Source organism: Bos grunniens, chromosome 20 (assembly GCF_055505025.1).
Source record: "Bos grunniens cultivar Pamir isolate PY7600 chromosome 20, Bosgru_T2T1.0, whole genome shotgun sequence".
Classification (NCBI taxonomy): Eukaryota; Metazoa; Chordata; class Mammalia; order Artiodactyla; family Bovidae; genus Bos; species Bos grunniens.
In genome coordinates this window covers 9,315,127-9,331,298 of record NC_141184.1, presented here as the reverse complement: position 1 = coordinate 9,331,298, position 16,172 = coordinate 9,315,127, and the positions used below count along the sequence as shown (strand labels likewise).

At 50.6% G+C, this 16,172-nt stretch overlaps 2 protein-coding genes across 2 annotated transcripts in view; one reads left to right on the top strand and one right to left on the bottom strand.

Annotated features, from left to right (window-relative positions):
- The window catches only part of DAP (death associated protein), a 66,833-nt gene extending 53,054 nt beyond the window's left edge, over window positions 1–13,779 (top strand). The window contains exons 3-4 of the mRNA XM_086362478.1: window positions 10,841–10,883; window positions 11,908–13,779. Coding sequence (XP_086218604.1) covers window positions 10,841–10,883; window positions 11,908–12,021 — 157 coding nt within the window. The 3' untranslated portion in view covers window positions 12,022–13,779. The remainder of the gene's footprint in view (window positions 1–10,840; window positions 10,884–11,907) is intronic.
- The window catches only part of ANKRD33B (ankyrin repeat domain 33B), a 133,597-nt gene continuing 119,693 nt past the window's right edge, over window positions 2,269–16,172 (bottom strand). The window contains exon 4 of the mRNA XM_086362477.1: window positions 2,269–5,746. Within this exon, the coding sequence (XP_086218603.1) occupies window positions 5,568–5,746 (179 nt within the window). The 3' untranslated portion in view covers window positions 2,269–5,567. The remainder of the gene's footprint in view (window positions 5,747–16,172) is intronic.

Genomic DNA, 16,172 nt, shown 5'->3' with positions numbered 1-16,172 from the left:
GAAAGCAAAGGGCCTTCAGGAAGACAATACCCAAAGGGACACTGGAAGGGAGGGTGGCAATGAGAGCTTTGGGGGCTCTGCCCTTCCTTCCCCACTTGGAATCCTTGGTCAAGTTCAGAGTGAGCCTCTGGTCCCCTGCTGGTACTCAGGAGCAGCCCTGGAGGATCCTGTCCCCATTGGAGGATCAGCCTGTGGACCTCCTTCCTGTCGATGAGGACGAGCTTGGTTTCCCTGTGGTTGTCATGGAGACTGGCCACACTGAAATAAGGAAAACCCATTTCTGGAACATGGTGATGAGCCGTTTTCCAGTTTGGCATCTGGGGAACCTCACAGGTGTGCCCTGTGGGCTTCCTGATGACATTCGAGGGGTCTCCGGGCCCAGCTCCCTGAGGACTTTCATCTTCCCCCCTCCCCCTGGCCCCTAACCCAGAGTGCTGCCCAGTGGGTGTTAGTGGGGGAGAGGAGGACCGTGATGAGAGGCGGGGGGAGGTCCTTGCAGCCGCCGCCCAGGCAGCAACTGGGAGACGCATCTGATGCAACTTGAGGCCTTCCCAATTCTGAGGCATGTTGGGTACTTAGGCTGTGTACGTGTATACACACACATATTCTTGTTGAATGAATAAGTCAGTGAAACTGATGAATCAACAAATAACCCAACAAATGAAACTGATGAGTCAAGAATAAACCATAGGGTCCCGAACAGTGATTTCTACCCCCGACAGTGACCTGGACTGTGGAGGGAATCTTGGCTTCCTGACTGTTCACCAGCAGGGAGAGAGTGAAGGCTCTGACCAGCGCCCAGCGTGCACTCCCCACGATCGCAGGGACCTTGACGCAGTCTGTCCTGCTGCGCTGCGTGCTAGCAGGATATTCCCAAGAGCTTGCTCTCAGTGCGTGGGACAGGGTGGGAGCTGCCTGACTGAATGGGAGTTGTCCTAACTCACGAGTTGGCTTGTTTCAAGAAGGCAGAATTTGCAGTGCATTTAGTTTTCTGTGTACTTGACTCGGCGCCTCTTTTTCTGTTAATTCTGGAAAAGGCAGGAGGGCGTGGTGCAATCTGAAGAGGGTCCACAGAGGCAGGGTTTTAATCAGGCGGCGGGTGAATCTGCAAATCCGCAGACCACTGAGGACCGCAGCTTATTGCTTATCGTGTGCACCGGGCTGCCTGGGGAGAGAGCCACGGCCGCTATCAGCTCATGGAGTCCCTCTGCGCCGTGAGTTTGGAGGGTGGATTAAGGATGTAATTACTGGGGAATCCAGCAGCAGAGAAATCCAAAAGCTCTCATCCATCTCTCCATGTACTTGACTTTAACCTGAGCTGTGACTGGTCCTCCCAGGCCATGTCTTGACTTTTGTGAGAGGCAAAGCTCCCACAGCCAAGATAGACCTGCTAACAGTCTCCCGGGAGAGAGTTAATCCCGGTCTCCTCTTTCTTGGCTGGGGTCTCCCAGAACCAGCCTAGCGAGAGCTGGTCCCACGCAGAGCCAGCCCCCTGCACCTCCCAGGATGGGAGTAGACCCAGATCAGAGGAGGGTTTTGGTGTCTGTATTTGATTTAACATCAGTGTGTACCTCTTTCTAGTAGGAATTCTACTAACAGTCATCTTGTCAGGGTTTTTCCTACTTACACAATCATTTTCCTTTTTATAGCCATAATAGCTGTCTTCTAGAAAATACATACTTTGTACTTTGAACCATGAACCCCCAGCTCATTATAAAACATGACCTTGACCCTGAAGACAGCCAATGAGATCTGATTTCAAGCTGTAGGCCACAAATATATATATATTTTTAGCACCTGTCTAGTCAGCATTGGAGAAGGAAATGGCAACCCACTCCAGTGTTCTTGCCTGGAGAATCCCAGGGACAGGGGAGCCTGGTGGGCTGCCGTCTATGGGATAGCACAGAGTCAGACACGACTGACGAGACTTAGCAGCAGCAGCAGTCAGCATTAGCTATTCACTGGTGAAAAGTGTTGGTTGCCCAGTCGTGTCCAACTCTTTGCAGCTCCGTGGACTGCAGCCCACCAGGTTGCTCTGTCCATGGGATCCTCCAGGCAAGAATACTGGAGTTGGTAGCCATTCCCTTCTCCAGGTGATCTTCCTGACCCAGGGATCGAACCCAGGTCTCCTGCACTGCAGACAGACTCTTTACCATCTGAGCCACCTGGACTTCCCAATATTGGAATTCAAAAGCATGACACTGAAACAAATGTGTTCAGAATCGAAGATGGGTTCGCTCATTGTAAGTGCTACTTACTGAAATGAGGTAACATTTAGAATATTTAATACATAGAATGATCGCTACACTGAATGTCGGATAGTTACATGAAGTGTTCTCAGGTTAAGCTCAGAGCAAGTCTCTGTTGTAACCAACTGGTTTTGCCAGTGGGGGCAGTATCCTACCGTAAGCACAGTTTATATACATTATTTCACTTGAACAACTCTTCTTTAAAAGAGGAATTGCTCCCATTTTGCAGATGGACACGGAGGCTCAAGGAGGCTACTCCTCTGAACTAAGATTTGAACCCAGAGCCCTTTGTCTCCAAAGCCCAGCCCTCAAACACTCCGTTACACAGCTTTGCTCTCTGCTGCCGAGTCCTCACTGCACTTGGTAGAGACAGTGGCAGAAGGCGGTGCTTTCCCAAGCCCTGCAGATGCTCGGCTCACCCCAGCACACTCAGGCAACCAGGCTAGGTTTCCCTCATCGGACGTGGTGACCACTCTGTATCGTGATGAATGCAGACACACACACACTGGCCTGGAACGGCACCTGTGCATGAAATCCTTAGGATGCAAGCTAAGAATTAGAATCAGGACTGTGTTTATCTTATCCTCTTTGCATCCAGCAAGAGAGAGAGAATAAGGTGAGAGCAGAGGGAAGACGGAGGAGGGAACACTTGTTAGGTCACACAATGAGACGGTCCTATGTGTAAAGACACTGGTGGGAAGCTTAGAGTAGCTTTCTAGAAATACGTGTCTGGAGGGAAGAAGGGGCTTCCGAGGTCCTGGTAAGGCAGCTGCCACCGTGGCTAGAGTGTCTGTCAGACACTTGTTTATACATAGTCCATCCTCGCCTTACACAGTCAGTACTAGGGGCGGCAGTCTTCTCGAAATAAGCAGGTGGTGAGGTGCTGGCATCTGGATCAACAACCAGTCTGGTATCTGGGCGGAGTGTCACCTGGAGGGCAGACTTTTTGCAATTCCAAAGAGCATCTTCTGGCATGGAGACTCATGTCTGGGACAGACTCAGAGAAACAGGCTGGGCTGGGCTTTGTCCCAAAGTCATGGCCCCCTGGGATCAGCAGGCCTGAGTCAGAGAACTAGAGACACCATGGCTGATGCTGAAGCTCGGTCTTCTTGTTGATACGAAGATGTGAACACAAATTCAGACTTTGTCCCCCAGAGGAGCGCCTTTGCTCACGCCCTTAAAAAGACATTACAGGAGACTTCCTCAGTGGTCCAACAGTTAAGAATCTGCCTTGCAATGCAGGGGTCGCGGGTTTGATCCCTGGTGGGGGGACCAAGACCCCACATGCCATGGAGCAACTAAGCCCAAGCTCCGCCACTACTGAGCCCACACGTCGCAACTAGAGAGAAGCCTGTGTATCACAACAAAAGATCCCACGTGAGCCACAAAGATCCTGAGTGCTGCAGCGAGACCTGATGCAGTCAAATTTTTTTTTTTTAAAGGATTTTGCAAACTCCGAATGCCAAATCCTGGAAGGAGTTGGATTCCTGATCATTTTCTTTAGATCTAGAATTTCTCCTAAAGCCCTTGAGTCGTACTTGGTTTCCCTGTAGTCAGACCCCCTGAACAATGGCCTCGCCCTTAGGGAGAAGGGGGCACACCCTAGGGTGCCAGTGTCCCTTGCCCACCCTGGACTCCCAGTTTCCTGGGGCAAGTTTCCCGGGCTTGGCCGAGCCGGACAAAGCCTGGCTGGCCTGAAAGTCGCAAGCTCAGAGGACCAGCAGTGCCATCTTGTGGGAGAGCTCTTGAAGCGCCTGACATCAGGCCGAAGGAGGGAGGCAGCCTTGACTGCCAAGCTTCGAACAGTTAGAGACAAAGCGGTGCCTGGGTGCAGTCAAGTGCGAGGGCTCCCTCTGGGCACCAGGCATGCTAATTAGGATTTTGGTGTCCAGAAAATTAATAACTTTAATAAGCAAATGCCAAGCCAGAAAGATATTTCAAGAATTAACAGTGGCCAGGAAGGATTTTTGCTTGCCTTCCATTTACTAGGAAATCTATTCAACATCACCCCAGGTGGGATATATTTCTCAGTAAACTCTGAACACAGAGTCACAGACTATAGCCAGAGCTTCAGCTTCTGGACCACCTCCAGGCCCAGTCCTCCCAGCAAGGAGATAGCTTTTCTCAGGAGTCCGTCACAGGACCTGAGCCCAAACTGGCCCACTTCCATCACTAAGAGATGAGAGGCTTGGACCCCAGGCACTCTGCTGACGACAGCAGATGAAGCCAAGCCCCTTCCTTCTCACTGGGCTGTGGCGTCGTGTCCTTCCTGTTACACACGTGTGTGCACATGCTCACACTCAGATCTCAGCCTAAACTCCACGTCTCAAGGTCTGCTCTGGATTCCTTCTACAAAGTACCCCGACCCCAACCACCCGCACCCCGCATCCCAGGTGCTAGCCGCTCTTCAGAAAATGAAATCGAGACTCTGATGCAACTTTCTGGGTCTGAGCGTTCATCAGAGCCCTGCTGCCCGATTCCCAGGCAGCTTTGACCTTTAGGGAGATTTTAAGAGTACAGTCCCTTTCTGAGCACTCACATCCTTTCTCACCAGGAAGGGCGGGAGCATCACGTGATGATGGCTCCCAGGTCCTCACATAGCCGACATGAGGATGCTCCCGCCGCCACTACCAGCGTCCCCACCAGCTTCCTTGCCGGCTTGCTTCCTGTGCTGTGACCACAGCTGTGGGTGCACAAGGAGCTGGTGGGCCAGGTGGAGCTGCCCGCTGCAGGGCAGCCACCCCACCTTAAGCTCAAGTGGCCTTATCACTGTCCAGGCTTTGTTCCAGTCTTCCGTGGGCTGGAAAACTAACAAGCAGGCCGTTCCGATCGGGTCAAACAGGAATCAGATAGACTGAGGACCCAGAGGGCTTCTTTTCTTCAAGTCCATGGTTTGGTGACATCTGTGTATGTATCTCAGATCCTCTTTTTGCTTACCTGGAAGCTTCTCTGTCCCGGATCAGCAGGGTTATTCTACACGGTCAGGGGATCTGAAGATGAGACAGAACTGAACCAGCTGTGAATCAGGGGTGGAGACATAGGAGGGCTGGGGATGTCCTCGTCACCCCGGCACCTGCCATTTGCGGAGTACTTGCTGTGTGCCAAGCAGCGTGCGTATGTGTAGCTCCTGGTGAGAGAGGGTCCACTGCCACCCATTCCACAGGTGAGCAAACTGAGCCTCAGAAGGTCAGACACCAGCCCACCCACCAATCACTGGCAGAGTTGGGATGGTCTGACATCAGAACCCACACTCAGCTGGCATCCACCTGCCACCGTCCTCTGGGCCTCCTTCTTAGACCGTGTAGACTGCATTTTGACTCAATGGATAGTTTGAAACCAGGCTTTGCTCCTGAAGCTTGGGAGCTGAGACGTGGGCAACGGTGGGGCCCATGAACCAACACAGAGCACAGAGCTGAGGGGTCCAGGCCTGCGTCCTCCAGGCTGTGCTTCCAAGGACCACGAACAAAGTGCAGCCTCTTCAGCCACCGCGCCTTCACCTGTAACGAGGGAAACACCTGCTGAAGAGCATCAGGTGCATTAATAACTTATATGGAAGTGCTCCGTGCCCTAGTTAAGTGCTAGAGACATAAATGATGGTTTTCAAGGAAAAAGAATCTGTTACCAAGTCAGAAAGAAAGTGCTGAGGCTGATTTGAATACCTTGTACTGTCTGCCTGGATAGTGGATCCTCTGACTGCATGTAGATTACTTACTTTAAAAATCTGCAACTCTAAATCGTGTGTAAAATCCAGAATCTAAAAATAGAGGCTGTTCCATGACCCAGTTCTCAGCCCTGAAATGAGGGCAACAGGCTAACGCTCTGGGCTGCCCTTGTTCCAAGTCTGGCTCAGAGTGCTTATCCACTACGCAGGCATCAGGTGACTTACTGGACCTCTCTGATTTACTGTCCCCTCACCTGTAAAATGGGCTTCCCAAGTGGCTCAGCAGGTAAAGAATCCATCTGCAATGCAGGAGACCCAGGTTCGATCCCTGGATCGGGCAGATCCCTGTGGAAAAGGAAATGGCAACCCACTCCAGGATTGTTGCCTGGGAAATCCCATGGTCAGAGGAGCCGTCATAGAGTTGGACACGACTAAGCACCTAACACATATATGACAGGTGAATACTGGAAACCCACATGCATCAAATGTTTGGCAGCTACACAGGCGAAGTGTGAGAGAGCTGCGGTATCTGCTGATGTATGGGAGGGTTGCTGCTGCTACTGCTAAGTCGCTTCGGTCATGTCCGACTTTGTGTGACCCCACAGACAGCAGCCCACCAGGCTCCTCTGTCCCTGGGATTCTCCAAGCAAGAATACCAGAGTGGGTTGCCATTTCCTTCTCCAATGCATGCATGCATGCTAAGTCACTTCAGTCGTGTCTGACTCTGTGCAACCCCATGGACAGCAGCCCACCCAGGCTCCTCTGTCCACGGGATTCTCCAGGCAAGAATGCTGGAGCGGATAGCCCTTTCCATGGGACAGTTACAGGGGCTCTAAATTCCCGCTAATTCCATCAGGTTTGCGGTTCCTTTAAATTTAAATAATATGGTTTTCAAAGACTGAAAAGGCCTAAGGATGTGGGGAGGGCAGGAATGATATTTTTCACTGTCTCTGTTTCGTGAAAGTAATGTTGCTTCTTCAAACCAACATCTGTCAGAATGATTCTCATCAGATTAAATAAATCCTCAAAGCCGCTCTCACAGTTTATAGAATCTTGGAAATGTAGGTTATGCTTCACGTGGAACCCTAATGGAATTTAAACAAGTGTGTTTTTGCAAGCACAGCTTGGAGAGCACACACTTTACTGGGGTTTGTGAATTTAAGCTACCATGTCTCAAGTTTAGAGAGGGCTTTTACTACAGGAAGGTAATAGACAATCCCTGACCAATTTGAGATGCTATTAATTGAAGATGGAAAAGACCAAGTCTGATGAAAACCAGCACTGCACACACACTCTGCCAAAGAGACGTGTGAAAACAGAGATCACTCTTAGATAAGACACGAGGGGCTAGCCTTCAGTCGGTCACCTCTGCACAGGCAGTTGCCATGTGTCCTTATGGTTGGTTATGGCCTTTTCAGTGTTTTAGAGGAGAGAGGACTTTGTTGGGGGCAGTGGATTTTATGCTATAAAGATCTTGAATGGTCAATACAAATGTTTATTATTCCCTGCCACAAGAAAGCTTATTCTTAAAATTAGTTACTAAATCTAAGCACAACGAAATACCACTTCACACCCACTGGGCTGGCTTCTATCAAAAAATAAATAACAGAAAATAATTAGTGGTGAGGGGGCTTCCCTGGTGGTCCAGTGGCTAAGGCTCTGAGCTCCCAAAGCAGGGAACCCAGGCTTGATCCCTGGTCAGAGATCTAACCAGTCCATCCTAAAGAAAGTCAACCCTGAATATTCATTGGGAGGACTGGTGCTGAAGCTGAAGCTGAAGCTCCAATGCTTTGGCCACTGTTGGGAAGAACTGACTCATTAGAAAAGACCTGATGCTGGGAAAGATTAAAGGCAGGAAGAGAATGGGACGACAGAGGATGAGATGGTTGGATGGCATCACCAACTCTATGGATATGAGTTTGAGCAAGCTCCAGGAGATAGGAAAAAACAGTGAAGCCTGGAGTGCTGCAGTCAGGGGATTGCAAAGCATCAGACACGACTTAGCGACTGACCAACAACAGGGAACTAGATCCCAAGTGCTGCAACTGAAAGCTCCTGCATGCCACAGAGAAGATGGAGGGTCCCAAGTGCTGCAGCCAAGACCCGCCCTCACCAAATGAATAAATTAAATAAATAAATGTATAATTTTTTAAAAGTGGTGAGTGTGTGGAGAAATTGAGCCCGTATGCATTGCTGGTGTGAATCTAAGATGTGGAAACACTATGGAAAGCCATTCGGTGCTTCCTCTAAAATATTAGAATCCGGAGCATGGTTCTCAAGCTTCCAATGGGAAACCCTTGGCTGTGAAATCCCTGGAGGTGGAGCTGGTGGGTGATTTGGAGCAGTCGAGGCATGGTGTTCTTGGATTCCAGACAAATCCAAACATAATGACATCACAGACTTACACTTGGACCAAACTTACTCATCCCTGGCTTGCTGTTGATCCTGTAGCCAAGCCATATTTGTAAAAAAAAATAACCAACCCAGTTAACCACACAACAAAAGCTAAATAAAACAAAACCAGCGTCATGTGGGGAACATTTCTGTGCTGCTTAGTAAGACTTGAAGTCCTTAGTCTCATGGAGTAACAGAACTTACTTGGGGGAATTTCAAGTGTTTTTGCTAAACTCTTTGGTATTAAAAGACACTTCCTCCTTGGAAGAAAAGCTATGACCAATCTAGACAGCATATTAAAAAACAGAGACATTACTTTGCCAACAAAGGTCTGTCTATTCAAAGCTATACAGTAGTCATGTATCGATGTGAGAGTTGGACTATAAAGAAAGCTGAGTGCTGAAGAATTGATGCTTTTGAACTGTGGTGTTGGAGAAGACTCTTGAGAGTCCCTTGGTCACCAAGGAAATCCAACCAGTCCATCCTAAAGGAAATCAGTCCTGAATATTCATTGGAAGGACTGATGCTGAAGCTGAAGCTCCAATACTTTGGCCACCTGATGTGAAGATCTGACTCATTTGAAAAGACCCTGATGCTGGGAAAGACTGAAGGTGGGAGGAGAAGGGGAAGATAGAGGATGAGATGGCTGGATGGCATCACCAACTTGATGGACATGAGTTTGAGTAAACTCTGGGAGGTGGTGATGGACAGGGAGGCTTGGCGTGCTGCAGTCCATGGGGTCGCAAAGAGTCGGACACGATTGAGTGACTGAACTGAACTTCCAGTGTAAACAGCGAACTTTCTGAATGCTGGGACTTTTGCCTGCAGCAAAAGAAAGCTAAAACGAGTGATTTCCTTCCAAGGTAGAGCAGCAGAGCTGGTGGGAGGTGGGCTGGGCAGCTCAAGGGTGATGATTCCACTCTGTCTGCCCACAGGACCAGCCTTAAGCCAAGCCACCCGCTTCCCAGAGCTGCCCTCACCCCACTGTCCACCCTGACTGGCCAGCCTTGGATTCACCTAATGGCTTCTGGGTCCCCTTATCTCTCATTGAGACATTTCAGAAGCGTGCACACCTGTGTACTACCTGGAACTGTGTTGTGATGCTTCTAAACTATGACACGTGCGGTTATTTTTATAGAGGCATATGTGTGAGTGCTAAGTAACCTCAGTCATGTCCGACTCCTGCGACCCCATGGACAGTAGCCTGCCAGGCTCCTCTGTCCGCGAGATTCTCCAGGCGAGAATACCGGAGTGGGTTGCCATGCCTTCCTCCAGGGGATCTTTCCGATCCAGGGATTGAACCCATAGAAGAGTTTATAATATCATAGAAGTATGCTCACCAGATGCTAAGTGCAGAATGCAGACTACAAAACAAGGAGACTCTTTTGGTAAGAAGACAATTTAATAAGGACACAAGTGCATCTCTCTGTCCACAAAAAGGAAGGCTAGAAGGACGTCCCGCACGTCAACAGTAGTTCTCTCCAGGTAGCAGAACTACAAGTGATATTAACGTGCTTGGCTTGTTGCTTTTGAACAATGAACATGTAGTGCTTTCATCCTAAATCCTGTTCCCTCAGTACTGGTGACAGGGTGGGTCAGTCAGTATGATGAAAGAGATTAAGAAATAGCAAGAGCTTCACAAGGACCTTACTTTTTCTTTTCTTTTCTTTTTTTATTCTTTGGCTACACCATGGGACATGCAGGATCTTAGTTCCCTAAGACAGTGAAGTGAAAGTGTTAGTCTCTAAGTCTTGTCTGACTCTTTTGTGACCCCCATGGACTGTAGCCTGCCAGGCTCCTCTGTCCATGGGGTTTCTCAGGCAACAGTACTGGAAGGGGTTGCCATGCCCTCCTCTGGGGATCTTCCTGACTCAGGGATCGATCCCAAGTCTCCTGCATTGTGGGCAGATTCTTGACCGTCTGAGCCACCAGGGAAGCCCCTCAGTTCCCTAACGAGGGATCAAACCCGTGCCACCGGCAGTGGAAGCATGGACCTTACGTTTTTAATACTTGGCATCCCAGAAAGGCCAAGAGCTTTGCATCGATCGGCTCTGAGAATCTCACCCATTAGAAGCTTCTGGAAGCCAAGGACTCTGGCAAGGGGAGCGCCTCACAGCCCAGAGGACCAGAGGCTCCTTGCCTGCAGTCTCCTGTTCTCTTGTGACCCTGCCCCTTCCCTGCTCCAGGGATCACCCAGATCCACAGTCTGCTGAGACCAAAACCACTGGGCTTGCCCATAGCTGAAGGATTGACCAAAAACAAAGAGAATGCTTTTCAGCAACACGTCCTCTGTCTGCTACAGCGTTCTCCCTCTCCGCCTGAGCTCAGCCTCAGGAGGAAGGGGACCCCCGGGTGTCTGGAGCATGGCGGCCATCGGGTCCATGTGATGAAATAACGGCCAGAGGCGTGCTCCCGCCTCCCTCCGGGGGCTCCTTATGCGCCATGTGGTCACGAAGTCAGTCTCCCCATTCGCATCACCTGTGTGTTCCTCTCTGAGAGTCGTGGTGGCCCATGTCTTTTCCTTCTTGTCTTCCAGTCCACCCAAGCCGACCGTGTTTATCTCCGGAGTCATCGCCCGGGTAAGAGCCCTTTCATCATTTCAGGGTTTCAGCACACAATCTCCTGATTCCTCTTGTCCTTACTCCACCCCGCTCATCCACCCGGGACCCGGGGGTGGGGTGGCTCTTAGTTGCCCGCCTGTCCACGGAACGTGCTTCTGTGGTCAGGGACAGACTGGGTGGTGGCCGGGAAGAGCCCAGAGCACCTGCCTGCCTCTCCTCCACCCTCTTCTGTCTTCTTTCTCTTTAGACTTGACCAGTGTCAGCAGCCTGTCCACAGGCCAAAGGGTTTCTGGGGGATCTGTGAGCTGACAATGTTTTTACATTTTTTAATGGTTGAAGAAATTTGAAATAAGAATTACATGGCAATACCTGTGAAGTGTTAGTCGCTGAGTCGGGTTCAACTCTTTTGTGACCCCATGGACTATAGCCCACCAGGCTCCTCTGTCCATGGGATTCAAAACGACCACAAGAACTGCTCTAGCAGAAGAAAGCCACCCAACACCCAAGCTTAGTTCTGAGTGAGTCATGTGGTACCTGACCCCTGGTGTGGGGGCAGAGATGGTGAGCTTTCTCACCTTCTGGAAGGTACATGGGTCTTTGTGCCCCTTTAAACTCCCCAAAAAGCCTCAGGACCTCCCCACAGTCCTAGGAGATGGGTTTCCATCTTCCAACAGGTTGTCCACTCCACCACCCACCCACTCGCACAGGGAAGCCAGAGAATGCTGGGTTTGGTTCTTGCTCATGAACTTATTCAGGCTTCCCTGGTGGCTCAGACAGTAAAGAATCCACCTGCAATGCAGGAGACACGTGTTTGATCCCTGGGTCAGGAAGATCCCCTGGAGGAAGGAAATGGCTCCCCAACTCCAGTATTCTTGCCTGGGAAATCCCATGGACAGAAGAGCCTGGTAGGCTACAGTCCATGGAATCACAGAGAGTCAGACATGACTGAGTGACTGAGCAGACAGGCGTGCATGAACTCAACCAGCTGTCCACGGTTGATGAGACAGTGCTTTGAGCCAGTGCTTTCCGTGTCTTCCCACAGGGTGACAAGGACTTCCCTCCAGCGGCCGCCCAGGTGGCCCACCAGAAGCCCCATGCCTCCATAGACAGGCATCCCTCCCCGAGGACCCAGCACATCCAGCAACCTCGCAAGTGACCAGCGAGGACCCAGCACCCTCACCAGCCACACCTTGGTTCCCTGACACTTTGTATTTCCTCTGGCGAAGAGAACTGGCATCTTCCTCAAAACACTGCCCCATCGGGAAATCTAAGACAAAGCAAAGCACCCATTATTTAGCCTTCAATTTCCAGCTCTAAAACTAGAGTCAGACCCCCAAACCTCACTTCCAGGGAGTCCTGGCTGATGTCTTTCAAGGACCATCACGCCTCTCTCTGTGCCCTGAGCACAACTTACCAAGACCTGAGTGACGTGACATTGTTCCCAGTTTAGCTTCAGTTCTGGTTCATCAGTTGCCCTGCCAGTGGTCTTAAAAATTAGCAGGCACAAATCTGGGAGGATTAGATTAAAGTCAGGGGAAAGCTCAATCATTGCATGCTTTTTAGTAATAGGACAATCAAATCTTAACACCTAGAGGGAAGAGAAAGAGATGAAGGCGTTAATTTCAGAAAACCTGAGTAGGGAGGATATGCAGCAGACAACAGCATCGCTGAATTTCCCTCCCTTGTGTGAGGAGGGATCCGAGCTCTCCCAGAAAAGCCAGAGAAGAGCCTACCACTTTGAAGAGGCTCTTTTATTCCAAGAGTCACCTGGCTGAAAAATATTGCCCAAACACAATACTTCCAGAATGAGATTTCTCAGTGTGGGTCCCAAGTCCTGCACGGCCCCACCATCCACACAGGCTCGCCAGGAAATCAAGGTGAACCTTCATTTTTTCAGTGATCACCTCGAGAACCGCTTTGGAGTTCTTGGAGTGATCCCTGACCAGGTGGAGGAATAGACACATGGCTAATCCTGGAACGCTAGAGCAAAAGCATTGACCACAGGGAAAGACGGAAGGGATGAAAACCTGCCTTTCCTCCCCGAGGGAAAAGTAGAAGCATCACCCACCACTGGAGCTGGAAAAGCCTGTTTGTCAGTCAGTCAGTGTCAGAACAACCTCTGCCCCAGGGCACCGTTCACTTAGGCACCTCAGATTACCCTCCGCTTTCTGCCTGGGTTTCCTGCCCAGAGCTGCCCTACACTGCTTACTGCCTCACAGTAACCGGGCGCCCTGCTTTTCTGAAAAGCAGTTGTTCGAATCTCCCGGAGCAGATGCTCTGGGAGCTGGTGTGGCCTGACTGGCCCACTTGCCAGTGCGGTATTTGCAGCAGGTCCGCAATGGGGGCAGCAGGCCCCCCACAGCCTTTCTGACACTCTTTCCAACTCCACGTCCACGACTGGTAAAGGTGACGCAGACCTAGCTTTCGCCCCTCTCTAAGGGAAAAGCCAGCCCTGCTTCACAGCCTAAAGGCGACTTGGTTTCCCCTCTCGTTGACTTCTGGAGCCGGGGTCTCACCCTCAAGGCAGTGCATAGTCACATCTCATATTTCTTCATCACTGAGATGTTCCTATAAACAGAGGCTGGCTTTTGGAGATGCCACCTGGGTGTGTAGCCTCCTTCTGGCAACCTCCCGGAGCCAGCATCTCTGAAGGATCCTGAGAGCAGGCAGCGCTGGGCCAGTCTGTGGACCGCTGCACACGTGCTGCAGAGATGAAGGCGCATCCTTGGCACCTTGCAGTGCTGCAGCCAGGAGCGCCGTGCTGTGCATTTTTCTTGTCCTTTTAGCTACATCTGGTGTGTATCTGTGGGCTTCTGATCATTGAAAGCAAATTGTTCCCCTGAATGAATTTATCAATGGTTAACTTCAAGAATAATCATTCTAATAAAGCTCCTGCGTGGTTTGTTTTCTCTTATATCTCAGAGATTGTTCTTTCTCATCTCGCTAGGGTTGCCAGATGGTTTCAAAAGAAATACGAACATGCAAAAATAAGGAGTATGTTCACAAATTGTTTCCCAGACACAAAGCCAAACTATTGGACACCTGGCACCTCGAGTCTAATCGCCTCCTTTGAAATGTCATAAAGTGGAAAAGCTTTAATATGGTGGGTTAAAATGCACTCCTTGGGCCGAGCAGCTGGCCCTGTGCTCAGAAGGTCCTTTGGGAACAGACTTGGGAAGAATGATTAGTAGTAAGCCCAGGGGTGGCTGTGAGCAGCGTTTGACAAATAAGACATTCACCTAATTTATCCAAAGATCCCCTGGAACCCTTATGAGCAGGATGAGAAAATAATCCTAATTATTAGCTTTGAGATCCAGAGTCAGACTACAGATGTGAGCTGGGAGGGACCCTGACCTGTTTTCACCCTAGAAGGACAGGGCAGCTTGGCAGCCCTGAGCCAGGGGAGGGCACGTATGACCAGAGTCTGTGTCCCCAGCCCTGGCCTCCCCCGGCCCCTGGTGTCACCTCTGGAGGCTGCTGTTTGCATTCACGCCTCCACCCCCCTTTCTAAGTTGAGGACAGAATGAGGGTCTTGCGCATTTAGTGTCACTGGGTAGAGAGTTGTTCTAGGTACATAACATTGACTTACCAGGCCATGTCACCTTCTGAGAAATGTTTGTGTAGACATTTGTTGGGAGGAGGTTACCAAACACTTCCTATGACTCATTAGGGCCCAGACCCTCCACTTAGAGAATGCAGCCTACCTTCTTCCAAAGTCTGTATTATCTTTCAGAATGATCTATATCTAAGCAGACCTGAGAATGACAAGAGCCACAGGTCTTCCACCATTTATTACACTCATGATTATATCTAGTTACTATATGACTGTGAAGGGCTTCCCTGGTGGCTCAGAGGGTAAAGAATCTGCCTGCAATGCAGGAGACCCAGGTTCGATCCCTGGGTTGGGTAGATCCCTTGGAGGAGGGTTAGGCAACCCCCTCCAGTATTCTTGGGCTTCCCTGGTGGCTCAGATGGTAAAGAATCTGCCTGCAGTGCAGGAGCTGCAGGAGACCCAGGTTCGATCCCTGAGTCAGGAGGATCCCCTGGAGGAGGGCATGGCCACCCACTCCAGTATTATTGCCTGGAGACTCCCATGGACAGGGGAGCCTGGCTGGCTACAGTTCATGGGGTCACAAAGAGTCGGACATGGCTGAGTGACTAACACACAAATAGAAATACCAAGCACACAACAACACATTCCACATTGTCACAAACATTATTGTCACCTGCATTTGTTAGTTGCCACCATGACAAAGTACCCCAGACTGGAAACAGTGGAAATGCGTGAGCTCCTGGTCCTGGAGCCTAGAGGTTTGCAGTCAAGGTGTGGGCAGGGCCGCCTCCCCAGAAGCGGCAGGTGACGATCATCCTCGGCCTCGGCCACTTCCGGCGGCTGCTGGCAATGCCTAGTGATCACTGACTTGTTGCAACAGAGACCCAGGCTCTGCTTCTGCTGTCACTGGACTAGAGCTGCCCCCATCCAGTGTGAAAAGTGGGAGCATTAGTCATTCAGTTGTGTCCTACTCTGCCACTCCATGCACTGTAGCCCGCCAGGCTCCTCTGTCCATGGGGTTCTCCAGGCAAGAATACTGGGGTGGGTTGCCATGCCCTCCTCCAGGGGATCTTCCTGATCCAGGGGTTGGACCCAGGTCTCCTGCATTGCAGGCAGATTCCTTACCATCTGAGCCACTAGGGAAGCCGACCTAGATGACCTCACCTCAACAAATCAGATCTGCAAGAAGCCTAATTCCAAATAAAGTCGTGTTCATGGACCCTGGGAATCAGGACCTGAACTATCTATCTTCTCGGGGGGACACTATTCAATTCAGGACCTCAACCACATGATGAAAGCCAGAAACCCTGCTCCCAGCTCACACTGTTGGAATAGCTGTTCATTCGGTCAATTGGTTCCTGAGCTTTACTGTGAGAAAGTTTTGCCCACCACAGATTTTGTTATAGTGTTGCTGTACACAGAGCGGCCAAAGCCTGTGTGGGGCGGGGGGGGTGGACAGGGAAGAGAGCAAGGCAGAAATGCCAAGGGATGAGTGACCCAGGCCGTGGGGGGGCCGTCCACCCCCAGTTCTAGTAGCTCCTGAGATTGCAGCTCTGTGCTGCATGCATCCTCAGGTCAGAGTCACTATGTCCCAATAGCACATATCGTATCTTCTGTAAGAGTGCTCTACAGGTGGTAGTCAGCCCATTTTTCACAGATGGGAAGACTGAGACTGAAGCTTAGTGCCCAGGGTCAAAAGCCACTGTTAGCCAACACTGGTCCAGGGAAGATACACAAATGGCCAATAGGCACCC